General features: G+C 42.6%; 1 protein-coding gene across 1 annotated transcript in view; it reads right to left on the bottom strand.

The window, feature by feature from the left end:
• The window catches only part of LOC143962232 (uncharacterized), a 148765-nt gene that overhangs the window by 55402 nt on the left and 79871 nt on the right, over window positions 1-13492 (bottom strand). Inside the window, exons 15-19 of the mRNA XM_077471562.1 lie at window positions 10803-11960; window positions 2339-2401; window positions 2123-2246; window positions 1754-1919; window positions 916-1036 (exon numbers count right to left, since the gene is read on the bottom strand). Coding sequence (XP_077327688.1) covers window positions 916-1036; window positions 1754-1919; window positions 2123-2246; window positions 2339-2401; window positions 10803-11960 — 1632 coding nt within the window. The remainder of the gene's footprint in view (window positions 1-915; window positions 1037-1753; window positions 1920-2122; window positions 2247-2338; window positions 2402-10802; window positions 11961-13492) is intronic.

Raw genomic sequence — 13492 nt, 5'->3', positions numbered from 1 at the left:
TCGCCAGGTACCTGTACACTAAATGTGGCACCGGAGGGGGGGAGAAACGCTGCTTTAAGTTTTTTTGAAAAAAAATTGCAATTGAAAAACCGCTGAGCAAATCTTGTGTGACACAAAAAAATTGCAACCAACTTTTTTTTTTCTTCAGGGCCTTTGCTTTCAGGAAATACTGTAAAAATACTGTAATTATCTAGTAAAAAAATACAGATTTTTACATGTATGAGAGAAGTGTCAGAATTGGCCTGGGAGTCAAGTACTTAAAGCGGTAGTAAACCCGCCAATTTATTTTTATTTTTTTAAACCTGCAAAGCAAAAGGCATAATGAGCTAGTATGCACCGCATACTAGCTCATTATGAAATACTTACCTTAGAACGAGGCCCCGACATCTGGCCCGATCCACGCCGAGGGAGCCGACATGCTCCCTCGGCGTCTCTTCCGGGTATCGCGGCTCCGGCGCTGTGAGTGGCCGGAGCCGCGATATCGTCACTCCCGCGCATGCGCGCGGGAGATTTCAGTCCGGCCGGACGAGCGCTGCCGGATTTTCACGGCGACAACCCCCTTGTGCGCATGCAGTCAGCGGCGCATACCGAGGGGAATATCTCCTAAACCGTACAGGTTTAGGAGATTTTTTTTTACCTACAGGTAAGCCTTATTATAGGCTTTCCTGTAGGTAAAAGTTAAAAAATTTACCATACAACCACTTTAAATTGAGCCATAGAGCTGGTTCCCTGTATACAGGATTATTAACATTGCTTCACTAAAGCATTTAACATCCTATAAAATAAAACCCAGAAGTCTTTCAGTTTACACACTGTCAGGACTGCACAATTCACTGTCCATTGCCCTGTTAAATTATTTTAACTTCAATGAACAGGTACATATTGCTGATTTAATATAAAGAATCTGGTGCATACCTCGGCAGTCAATAATGTAGTCCTGGTTTCCAGCAGTAAAAGGGATTGTCCCACTGGGGTCAGCCAGGTAGATGGTCTCCAGATCTGATGACTGAATGGTGGCACTCATGTTCTCTATGTTCTAGAAAAGGAGAGACACACATATTTATAATTCTGCGTGAAACAAAGCATTTAACCCCATTGGGGCATATATGATACTTTAGAGCAGTAACCATTTTGCAAGGTGATATGATATCTGCAAAAGAGCATCTGTTATTTTACCAGTAGTTATGCAAAAGCAGAAAATTAGGAATTGGTCCACTTAATAATGGAGGCATGGATCGCTACGGGATGTTTTGATACCTCGCAGGCACTGGTATCTAACCACTGAATTAACCATCACAACCCTTCCACCTCAGCTTTATCCTCAACACAAACCTAGATCCTTTACTCTCACCCTAACCTCCCATCTTTAACCGATTCTCTAATTCACCTTAATCCTCAACCTACAGTAGTTCCTAATTCTAATCCACACCCTCAATCTAGCTCTCCACTTAAAAAGGATGAAAATGAGGTCTGATGAACCCCAAACTGAGTGGAGACAATAGGGGGGTCACACTGAACACAGTGCCACCCTCTTTTCTTCAAATGCCAGTGACATTAAAAACTATCAACCTCTTCTTTGAGGTAACCTCCATTGTGTTTACTTTGGTACTATGTCGGACAACAGCTCTGGATTAAAGGTAGGAATAACAGTAATGTTGAATTTTTGTTTTTATCACCTGCTGGGGGGCTTTTGAAAAAAAAAAAACAAAGTATGGTACTTCACTTACCAATTGCCTATATCAATTTCACTTACCAGTTGCCTATATTCAGTCCAAGTATCGGACTCATTCTTCCAGTACCAACACCACTCAGTGGTCAGTACGTATTCTGGGGGCTGGGTAACAGATGATGGGGTGGTAAGCCTGCGGACTGGCTGAGAACCAGATTTCATGGCCTGAAAGTCGATCAGCAGTTGGTACCTGCAATGCCAAGAAGGTGGATAGTAAATTCACACACTGACAATTAATCAGTATTAGTGGACCATAAATGACTTTCGTAGCTTTAGAAATAAAAGGATTCATATAACAATACCAGAGTGCCTAATTTTGTATTCTTCTGCAATTCTTTTTTAACATATAAATTACAAGGTGGAGGGTCTGGTAAATGCTGGTAAATGAGATACCTGTCTATTATGGGATCGCAGAAAGCCCTCTCTATATCCTGCATATTAGGGAGGTCATCCCAATCTCTTCCATTGAACACCTGCCAGCGGTATGGTAAGTAGTAGTGCATGTTAGGGCACTTACCTGTGAACCAAGAAAAACATGAACTGTCATCTCTAGAAAAGTTCTAAATCTTTTTACAAAACAGAACAGGGAAGGGGTCACTGGTCACTCACCTTCCAGACTGCAGTGCTTCCAGATATGTTCCAGACAAATTTCTGGTGTTTTCTCTAGTGATGCTAAAGTAAAAGCAAAGACAAGAATCACCTCTGCATTCATTTTTCTCAAAATGTCCTAAATATTCTAAAACCTTTTGGACAAAATGTATAGGCTTAGTTCTTCAGTGATCAGAGGTCACTGACACCTAAATCTCCAGACATTTTAGCAGAATTCACTATGCTTCCTGCCCCCTATGTCCCTGGCTATGGCATAAACTGGGTGGCTGGATCTTCAGGTCATACTGATACTTCGTGATTATAATATATGTATACAGTGCCTTGAAAAAGTATTCACACCCCTTGAAATTTTCCACATTTTGTCATGTTACAACCAAAAACATAAATGTATTTTATGTGATAGACTAACACAAAGTGGCACATAATTGTGAAGTGGAAGGAAAATTATAAATGGTTTAATTTTTTTTTTTTATAAATATCTGGAAAGTGCATTTGTTTTCAGCCCCCTTTACTGATACCCATAATGACATCTAGTGGAACCAGTTGCCTTCAGAAGTCAGCTAATTAGCAAATAGAATCCACCTGTGTGTAACTTAATCTCAGTATAAATACACCTGTTCTGCGAAGCCCTCAGAGGTTTGTTAGAGAACCTTAGTGAACAAACAGCTTCATGAAGGCCAAGGAACACACCAGACAGGTCAGAGATACAGTTGTAGAGAAGTTTAAAGCATGGTTAGGTTATATAAAAAAAATATCCCAAGCTTTGAACATCTCACAGAGCAATGTTTAATCCATCATCCATAAATAGAAAGAGTATGGCACAACTGCAAACCTACCAAGACATGGCTGTCCACCTAAACTGACAGGCTGGGCAAGGAAAGCATTAATCAGAGAAACAGCCAAGAGGCCCATGGTAACTCTGGAGGAGCTGCAGAGATCCACAGCTCAGGTGAGAGAATCTGTCCACAAAACTACTATTAGTTGTGAGCTGCACAAATTTGGCCTTTATGAAAGAGTGGCAAGAGGAAGGCCATTGCTGAAAGAAAGCCATACGAAGTCCTGTTTGCAGTTTGTGAGAAGTCATGAGGGGGACACAGCAAACATGTGGAAGGAGGTGCTCTGGTCAGATGAGAACAAAATTAAATTTTTGGCCCTAAAAGCAAAACGTTATGTGTGGCGGAAAACTAACACTGCACATAATCCTGAACACACCATCCCCAACATCAAACATGGTGATTGCAGCATCATGTTTTGGGGTTGCTCTTCAGCGGGGACAGGGAAGCTGGTCAGAGTTGATGGGAGAATACAGGGCAATCTTAGAAGAAAACCTGGAGCCTGCAAAAGGCTTGAGAATAGGGTGGACGTTCACCTTCCAGCATGACAACGACCCTAAATATACAGCCAGAGCTACAATGGAATGGTTTAGATCAAAGCATATTCATGTGTTAGAATGGCCCAGTCAAAGTCCAGACCTAAATCCAATTGAGAATCTGTGGCAAGACTTGAAAATTGCTGTTCACAGACAAACTCCATCCAATCTGACAGAGCTTGAGCTATTTTTCAAAGAAGAATGGGCAAAAATGTCACTCTCTAGATATGCAAAGCTGGTAGAGACTTACCCAAAAAGACTTGTAGCTGTAATTGCAGGTGGTTCTACAAAGTATTGACTCGGGGGGCTGAATACAAATGCACACCACACTTTTCAGATATTTATTTGTAAAAGATGTTGAAAACCATTTATCATTTTCCTTCTACTTCACAATTATGTGCCACTTTGTGTTGGTTTATGACATAAAATTCCAAGGGGTATAAATACTTTTTCAAAGCACTGTATGTATACTCTTTTTTTTTTCCCGATCATTTTGATACATTAAATAGACTGGCGGCTTCCAAGGAAGTGGATTTATTCCATGAAACACGTCCGACTATATAAGACCAGCATATGTCTATACTATTATAAAATATTGTGGTGAGACCAATGAATAAGATTGTATCATGGATCTACAGTATTTTATGAAATGTTGCATGGCATATTTGCATATTTTTGTGTTTATAAAAAAGGAAATTTATTTTATATAAATAGCTGTGCCTCAAAAATCCTATCCTTTACACTACAGAGCCATGGTGGAATATACAACTTTTGTATATCACTTTAACAGTAATATATTATATATATTTATTTTCTGTGTTTTTCAGTCTGAGGCATTTCTTCTTTACATACATCCATTGCCCTTTGCTTTCTCCCTTTTCTCCCCCTTTTGTTTTTCCCCCGGTGCCCCTCTTTAGCCATGGCTGCCTACAAGGCACAAGAATGGGACACTTTTACGTCTGAACTAGAATCTAACGTTGAACAGAGACAGTTGGTTGAATCAGACATTACTTTTGTTTTCTTTAGGCCGCGTACACACGCGGGGACTGTTCGCCCAACTTTGTTCGTCAAACAGTTTGAGAGGACAGTCCGCTCAAAATTAGCATGGACGGACTTGGCCACACACGACGAACGAACAGTCCGCTGAAACTTGCGCGATGACGTGAACGGCACGTACGACGGGACTAGAAATACGACGTCCTATACACTGCAATGCAACCTTCGCCGTGTAAATCCTTTCTGAGCATGCGCGGAACTTAGTTTGACGAACAAGCCTACACACGGGCGGACTGTCCGCTCAAACCAAGTTTCAGCGGACAGTTTTACGGAATTTCCGAAAAACTTTGTTCGTCAGACTGTCCGCTGAAACTGTCCGCTGAAGCCCACACACGAGCGGACTGTCCGCCGAAACACTGTTCAGCGGACAAAGTTGGGCGAACAGTCCCCGCGTGTGTACGCGGCCTTAGGCCGCGTACACACGGGCGGACTGTTCGCCCAACTTTGTCCGTCCAACAGTTTCAGCAAACAGTCCGCTCAAAATTAGCATGGACGGACATGGCCACACACGACGAACGAACAGTTTGCTGAAACCGTGCGCGATGACGTGAACGGCACGTACGACGGGACGAAAAATACGACGTCCTATACACTGCATTATAGCTTTCGGCGTGAAAATCCTTTCTGAGCATGCGCGCAACTTTGTTTGACGAACAAGCCTACACACGAGCGGGCTGTTCGCTGAAACAAGGTTTCAGCGGACAGTTTTTCGGAAATTCCGAAAAACCTTGTCCGTCCAACTGTCCGCTGAAACTGTCCGCTGAAAGCCCACACACGAGCGGACTGTCCGCCCAAACACTGTTCAGCGGACAAAGTTGGGCGAACAGTCCGCCCGTGTGTACGCGGCCTTAGTCTTAGTCAAACGCTTGAGAGAAAATCATTACTGGCACATTTTGGCACATTAAATCTTTCAAGGAAAATAAGACATCAATCCCTTTGGACTCCGGGTCCAGATCTTTCCCTCTTTTGAGAGTATGGACCCGGATTTCAAACTATGATGAAGCTTCTTATTGGTGAATATCAAACGTCTGAGTGATCTGCACAAAATACTTGATGGGCTTAATATCCAAATATCCAAAACTGAAGACACACCCGTTGTTTTTCGAATCTGTAACAAAACTCATCACATTTGGAAAAATTTTAAACAAGAGATACTCACCAAAAATACAAAAAAATTATTGCATGACAAAAAGCCTTTCCAAGATCACAGGGCCTATAATTGGGCCTATAAATGGCACCATGATCACAACTTATACAAAAAAAAAAAAAATCACAAAAACTATTCCAACATAGATGGAATTGAAACTCAGTCGGAACTACCTGTTTGTTCACACTCTTCCTCTTCCCTCTCACAGTCTTTCTCCACCAACCCCAGTGGCTCTAGGCGACACAAAACGCTGGCATCGTGGTGCTGATTAACATGATAGTTCTCTGCTTATGGAACAATCCCCTCCACTCCCAGGCAACATGGTGGTCACTGACTCCTACAATACCACACAAGGTAATATGGTCATTTCATATCCAGCTTCCACCATTGGTGGGACGCTGCATACCAGATTCATGACTACACCAACACCCTCACATTTCTCTGCACAACCACCCAGTTACACCTTTTGAGAGAAAATACAGGGCAATGTGCCCACACACCAAAGCAGCATCAAGACATTTGTCAAACACACACCAAAAATGAACACCCGCAGCGCCAAACCTCACTAAAGGTTATCAACCTTTCCACTCATATCCTCTCTATGGATGAAATCAATGTGCTGTCAAAGGTTCTAAACTTTTGTCCTGATTTCGATCTGGACAAATTTGAATTGGTCAAGGACTCGTTTGTATGGAATGTACTGCTCAAAAGCTTATTTTACAAAAAAACAAACTCCCGCTGACTCTAAGTATACTCAGATGGATCTACAAGCCATTGACCATTTGATCACTCTATTAGAAGAGAATGAACAAACGGACCCTATTGATTCTATAGATATTGATTCATTCCTCAGGTACCCAGATGCTCTGGTAGTCCCCCCCCCCCCCACTATATCCACGGATATCTCCACCCTGAAAAAAAGATCTGACATGTATCCCCACTTAAGTTCCAACCACAATGCGGCCACCTTCTTAAACTGGTTTCAAAAGACATCTCCAAACTCAATATGAAACCAAGATCACACAATAATCTTTCACATAGCGAAACTAAGGCCCTCAATTCCCTGTCCAAAAACCAAAACATCACAATCAAAGCCTCTGACAAGATGGGCAATATAGTAGTTATGGATAACCAATTCTATATCGATATGTGTCACAAAATTTTGTCCAATGGTGATTGGTATAGGATTATACCGAAGACATTTGCCGATTCCTTTATTCATAAATGTTATGCCCTAGTTGATCAGGCATACTACAATAACATCATAACCAAAAATACATGGGAATTTATCCGCACTCCTTTTTGCTGCAGTGCCACTTTCTATGCACTCCCAAAGGTTCACAAATATCCCCAACATTTCCATGCTCGACCTATTGTTTCGGGTAGGGGCAGCCTCACTGAGAACCTGAGTCAAATGGTCCACCAACACGAGACCCTTTGTCATTAGTTTGTCCTCCTATGTGAGGGACACCATACATCTGCTACAAATCTTGGCGGGAACCCCTGTCGATGGCGACACTCTTCTCGTCGCCATCGACGTAGAAGCTCTCTACAGTTCTATACCTCATGACTGATGTCTGGAAGCCATTCTCCATACACTATCCCAAAGGTGTGAGCATGAACTACCCCTCAACTAGTTCATTTTGGTATCACTACACTTTATCCTCCAACACAATGCATTCTTGTTCCATGGCTCCCACTACCTTCAGGTGCAGGTTGTGGATATGGGGATGCTCTGTGCCCCCTTCTATGCCAACTTGTACCTGGGGGAGTGGAAGCGCACCCTCATGGACGAGAACTTGGAGCATTTTAAATGCGTTTTAGCATGGCACCTCTACATAGACGACATCTTCGTTTTCTGGCAGGGCTCCATTGAAGCTTTGACAGGATTCATGACATGCATCAATGATACCAACCACAATCTCAAATTCACATTCTCATTGAGTTCCATCCAAATCACCTTTTTGGATGTTCTCATCCAAAAAGATAGCTCGGGTGGCATTTCAAGTAACTAAGGTGGCATCTCAAGTGAGCTATATCGCAAACCTACAGCTGGCAACTCCACAGTTTGCCTCTAGCTTTCACCCCCAACCACTCATATCATCCATCCCTTACAGTCAATATCTCTGGGCAAAACGCAACTGTTGGAATGAGACCCGGTTTAAAAGAGAAGCTGACAATCTCTAGAGACACCTTCTTGAGAGGGAGTATTCCAATACCTCCCTCAAGAAGGTCTTCAAATGGGCCAATAAAGCATCTAGACATGATTTACTCTTCAACACCAAAACATGCTCAACAGACACCATATCCAGAATTATCACCACTTATTCTACACATCTTAAAGTCAGACAGATCATCAATAAATATTTGCATCTCTTGTCTATGGACTCCACTCTTGGCCCCTTCATCCCTGACCAACCAGCTATCACCTACAGTTGAGTCCTCTCTGTGGGTGATAGAATGGTCCAGAGCAAATATCTCCAGCACAGAGGATATAGTTGAAGGACCTATGGTACATTTCCATGTGGTTCCTGCTCTTGCTGCCCCTTCATAGACAACAGTACCAAATCTCACTCCCCAATGGGGAAACTTTCCGTCCAAAGCACTATGCGAATTGTCATACTCAATTTGTTGTATATCTCTTACAATATGAATGCAGATGCTTTTACATTGGAAAGACTATTCAGGAAATCTCCAAATGTATGTATAAGCACATCACCAGCATACGCAAAAAAGACCCGGAGGTGCCGGTGGGTTGCCACATGGCTACAGTACACACACAATATAATCCCAGGGTTCTCTTTTTTGTGTTGAATCGTGTCCACCCCAGCACCAGGGGTGGCGATATCAATAAAATCCTCCTACAAAGAAAACTAAGGTGGATCCACCGTCTTAATGCCACCTCACCCCCAGGCCTGAATGAGGCCTTTACCGTTAAACAATTTTTCGCGGGCTTTGTATCTGGGGGTTGTGAGCTCCTTCTGTAATTACAATAATTTCATAGGGAGCATCATTTCCATATTCCATACATGCATATTGATACTTCTTTGCCTAATCCTGACTAGCCGGTTTATGTAATTCCCCCCTCCATCTACCATCCATGCTGACACCGTTTTCCATCTTTCCCTTCTACTCCTGCCATCTATTTTTCTGTTTTCCTTATTATTTGCAATTTTTTTACTACATGTATTCCCTCCCCCCCCCACTTCCTTCTTTTTTTTTTGGACTTAGATGGAGCCGTATTGACCTTTCCGACCACTGGAGGTGCAGTTTCTGGCTGTCCTGTTCTGCGTGCTGCCCTACACGTGAGGACTATCCACAGCCTTAGGCAGTCCTTTTTTGGCAGCAGTGGTCACTGCGCATGCACGGAGACTTCACGCTGCACCCGTGGCTTTCCTGGCCGTGGGTGTTGCCTAGTAACATGTCGGCCGTGTGGAAACACGTGGCGTCATCCAGCCCTTAGGGCGGGATTGCACCATGCGTCATCACGACTGGCGGGCCCACCGTGCTGTGCCTGGCCCCTCCCCTAGGCCACAGGCCGGGTTTATACAGGGGTTCCGGCCATTAATGAGTAGGAGGTCGTTTGGTACACCTGTATACTATTACAGGTAATCAACTCCCCTTTTAATACAACCCAGCGCCTGATGGCGTTCTCTTCCATTTGGCACTGGGTTTGTATTCTGAAAAGATGCATGCACAACTACAGCAGTAACTAAGGTCAGTCTTTTTTGATACCCCCAACACCTCCATGTTGCTGTGCACTCCCCCATTGTTGTCATATGAGAGCTTACTTCCTTCTCTTTGACTCACTGGTCTTCTGTGCACACTGCTGAGTTGTTGTTTTTCTTTTTTCTTGTGGCTGAACCCCCTACTTCTGGGTGGGTCCTTGTGGCATCGCATGCTGGATACTGAGGTTTTCTGCCCCCCCTTTCATGACTGGATCTACCAGTCACCCCTGGCTCCATCTGAAGTTGTTTTTCCATTGTTTATCACATGTCCAATGTAAGTGTCTTTCTAGCATTCCAGATCCTTTGACTGGAACATTGTATAATATGTATTTTTTATCCATTGTTCCTTATGTTAACTTACTATTCTTGTCTTTGAAATTTGTGGACCCCAAAAATAACCTCAGAAGAAGGATTCATTCCGAAACATGTCAGTTTACAACGGAGGACCCTTTTAGACAGCTTATATCTAGGCTGCTATTCTAGGGTATGCCTCACTGTTGTGGGTAATTTTCCTCTTTACATTTAGATTATGTCTATTATGTTATGCTGTATCTTGTTTTATGAATTTATTTGATTTTACAACTATATACTAATAAAATTGGCATTCAGCCTTATTTTTTTTACTACTTGCCTCTTTACTGCCTTAAAGTCCCTGAGGGGTTTCCCTTTCAGCTGCTATCTGCATGCAGTTTTTGTATTCCTTGCGCTACAATATATGCTTCAGGTAAGTTGACAATAACTTTATCACAAAACATGTTTTACATTGTTGTAAAGTCAAATGAGGCATTTGGTACAATGTTTTGAAAAATACTTTGCTTTGATTTCTTATTATAGGTTGACAAGTAGACAAATATAAGTGAAAAAACATTTGTTTAGTGAAAAAAAAAAAACACACAAAGTTCTCATAGACTTGAATGAGGCCATACTCCTGCACTACAGATGCTAGGGGTACACACCCATTAAAGTGTATGGTAAGTCACTGTGCTGGTGAGGATTTAAAAAAAAAAAAATCACAAGGAGGCATCTTTATTAGAGGCCCATCTGATAGAGCAAAATACTGGTGAAGCTTCCACACATTCTTTATAAGGGGCCCATCTTTATTAGTGGTCCACATTTAAATAAAGACATTTTACCCTCCCATAAAAACTTGTCCAATCTACTTACATTTTCCAGGTGATACAGAAGGAATAGTGGTGGGCGGTTGAGGTTTTGTAGCTGCAAAGTTGGTTGCCTTTAGTGACTGACAAAATGACTCAAAATCTTCATCGGTTTGGGAATATTCCGCACCACCCGTTGTGTCTGTTTTTATGATTGGTTTTACATTAGCTTGAAGTTTTGAAGTGTCAGCTTTAACAAAAGCATTAAATGAATTCGAACTTGAAGATGCTTCCACATGACCAGAGACGACTGGTTTGGGTTGAGCTATAGAAGACATTTCTGTGCTAGTATACAATGCTGCCTTTGAAGGTGTTGATGGAGCAATGGATAGCCTTGCCACTGAAGAACCCAGCACCTTACCCAGATCCATATCTGTTTTTTGATTAGGAGTAGATGGACGTTTTGTTGAAGTGATCTCTGAATTGTTGGATGCTGTTAGAGATGGACTGACCCTTGCTTCAGCACTAGATGAACTGCCTGTAGAAAGTTGCACCTGTCTGTTGAATAATGATGAAGTCAATGCATTAATTGGCTTTGAAGGAATAGTTGGATATTCTCTTGAAGAACTAGATGTGCTTGAAATTGTTGAGGGTTGTGGTGAAGTAAGGCTTGTTACACTCTTCAAGGTTGTAAGTGTTGGCGTGCTAGATCTAGTATACGATGTTGGATAAGAAACTGATTGCTCTATTATAAGGGGAACTTTTGGTCTCCCCTGAGCAACACCTGCGTGGGGTGCATGAATGTAGGATTTAAGAAGCGGCACTGGTGTTGCACCAGCAGCATTTGATGAATTATAATCAGCTTTCAGGGTGCTGTATGATGTTCTGGAGAACTCAGAGTTTAATCCAAATTTTATTGGCTCAGTTTGATGGAGAGGCGTACATTTTAATGGCTTATCAGCTCTAGATGACATCACATGGCCTTTATTAGGTAGTGCAGATCTTATTCCTTCTATTGGTGTAGCTCCAACAGATCTGACTTGTGCCTTTCCTGATTGCACTGTACCTGGCTTAAACCAATCGTCCATTAGACTGTCAAGCCTTGTTGGATATCTGCCATGGTCACTACTGCCGTCACTATCATTGTAATCTTCATCACCCGAGCGTTGTCCCATTCTACACTGCGATGGTGGGCGGCTACTAGAACGCCAGCGAGGGTGGGACCCTAAAGGTGTTGAAAATAACACAAATTAAAGAGGAACTCCTCCCATAAATGTAATGCTGTTTTTAGGAAGGGAAAGAAAAGTTAAGAAATTCATAAACTCTAACTATTAGGCCGGGTTCACACTGGAACCCGCTGCGGATCGCACAGGAGTGCTGTGCGTCCCTGTTCCCCGTTTCAGGGACAAATTGGGGCTGAATCTATGCCTGAATTCAGCCCTGAAACGGAGCCTAAAGGCCCATACACATGATCAGACTTTTTGACAACAAACATGCAAATTAGCTGTTTTGGAGCAACATCCGACTGTGTGTACGCTCCATCGGACAAACTTTTTCGGTTTTCATCTGACTTTTGTTGGCTGTGCGAATGGACAAACTTTCTGGCAACAAAAGTCCGAGGGAGCAAAGTCTGATTGTGTGTACAGAAAACCATAGGACTTTTGTACAAACATGCATGCTCTGAACCAATGCAAAAGATCAGACAACAATACAGAAGTTGACCAAAGGTGGCGGTAAAGAGCAGAAAAACCACATGATTTGGTGAAAGTTGGCTGAAAAAGTCCTGCCGTGTGTATGCAATACAATTTCTCGGCCAACGCTCTTTGTACAAAAATCCACAGCAAAGTTTGTACAAAGTCTGATCGTGTGTATGAGGCTTAAGACGCACAGCGTTTCTGTGCAGTGCACTCTGGAGCCGCAACGGAGATATGTGAACTGGCTCCATAGGGAGCCAGTCACATTTTCCTGCAATGTGAAAAACCTGCATCTAATTCACCCGGCCTTAAGAAACTGGTGGGATTGTAGCTATATAGAACTGGTTAGAAGTAAAAAAAAGGGCCAGAATCCTTCATCTTAAATTGCTGTTTGCTCCTATTAAACTAGATTTTAATGTTGAAATTCAGTCTAATTTTTCAGGAACTTGAAGTGCTGTGGGGTGGGGTAGTGACTAGATACCATTTCAAATGCATCAGCCTATGTTTTTTTTCCTGGTTCAGATATCTGCTCAGCTATGAGATATCAAGGAAGAGGAGAAACCGCCCACAGCTTCTCTTTTTATGAACCCTTGCACATGTGCCTAAAAATTAGAAGTATGCAGCCTCATTAACAGTAAGCCTTAGTTCACATGAATGCAACTCTACGTGCCGCGGGTGTGCAGGCATAGCAGCCCATTTATTTGAATGGTCTACTATGCCTATGTTTTCTGCAGAGAAATGGTCCCTGCACCTTTTATTAAAACGCTGCTTTTTTTTCATTGTTTGTGCAGCACCTCATTTTGTGTGCGGCTGCATGCAGGTGCAGGAATGCCTGTACTCATGCAACTGCATATATGTGAATGTAGCCTAAGGGTTTGTTTAGATGTGCAGCAGTGCTTACTGAACCTCTCAAAAGTGATCCGCGGTGAATTGTTTTTCAGAGGCATTTGACAAGTGGCTTGGATGTGAAATGTTGCCTCCTGACTGCTTGACTTAACCATTGAAAGCTCACACCACTGCGCCGCAACCACTTGCAGCCCCATGCACTTGCATCTTGTGGTGG

Source organism: Lithobates pipiens, unplaced genomic scaffold (genome assembly GCF_037356315.1).
Source record: "Lithobates pipiens isolate NorthernLeopardFrog02 unplaced genomic scaffold, aLitPip1_a1.2 Scaffold_8, whole genome shotgun sequence".
Classification (NCBI taxonomy): domain Eukaryota; kingdom Metazoa; phylum Chordata; class Amphibia; order Anura; family Ranidae; genus Lithobates; species Lithobates pipiens.
The sequence above is the reverse complement of the archived record's forward strand: the minus strand, read 5'-3'. Positions and strand labels throughout refer to the sequence as shown.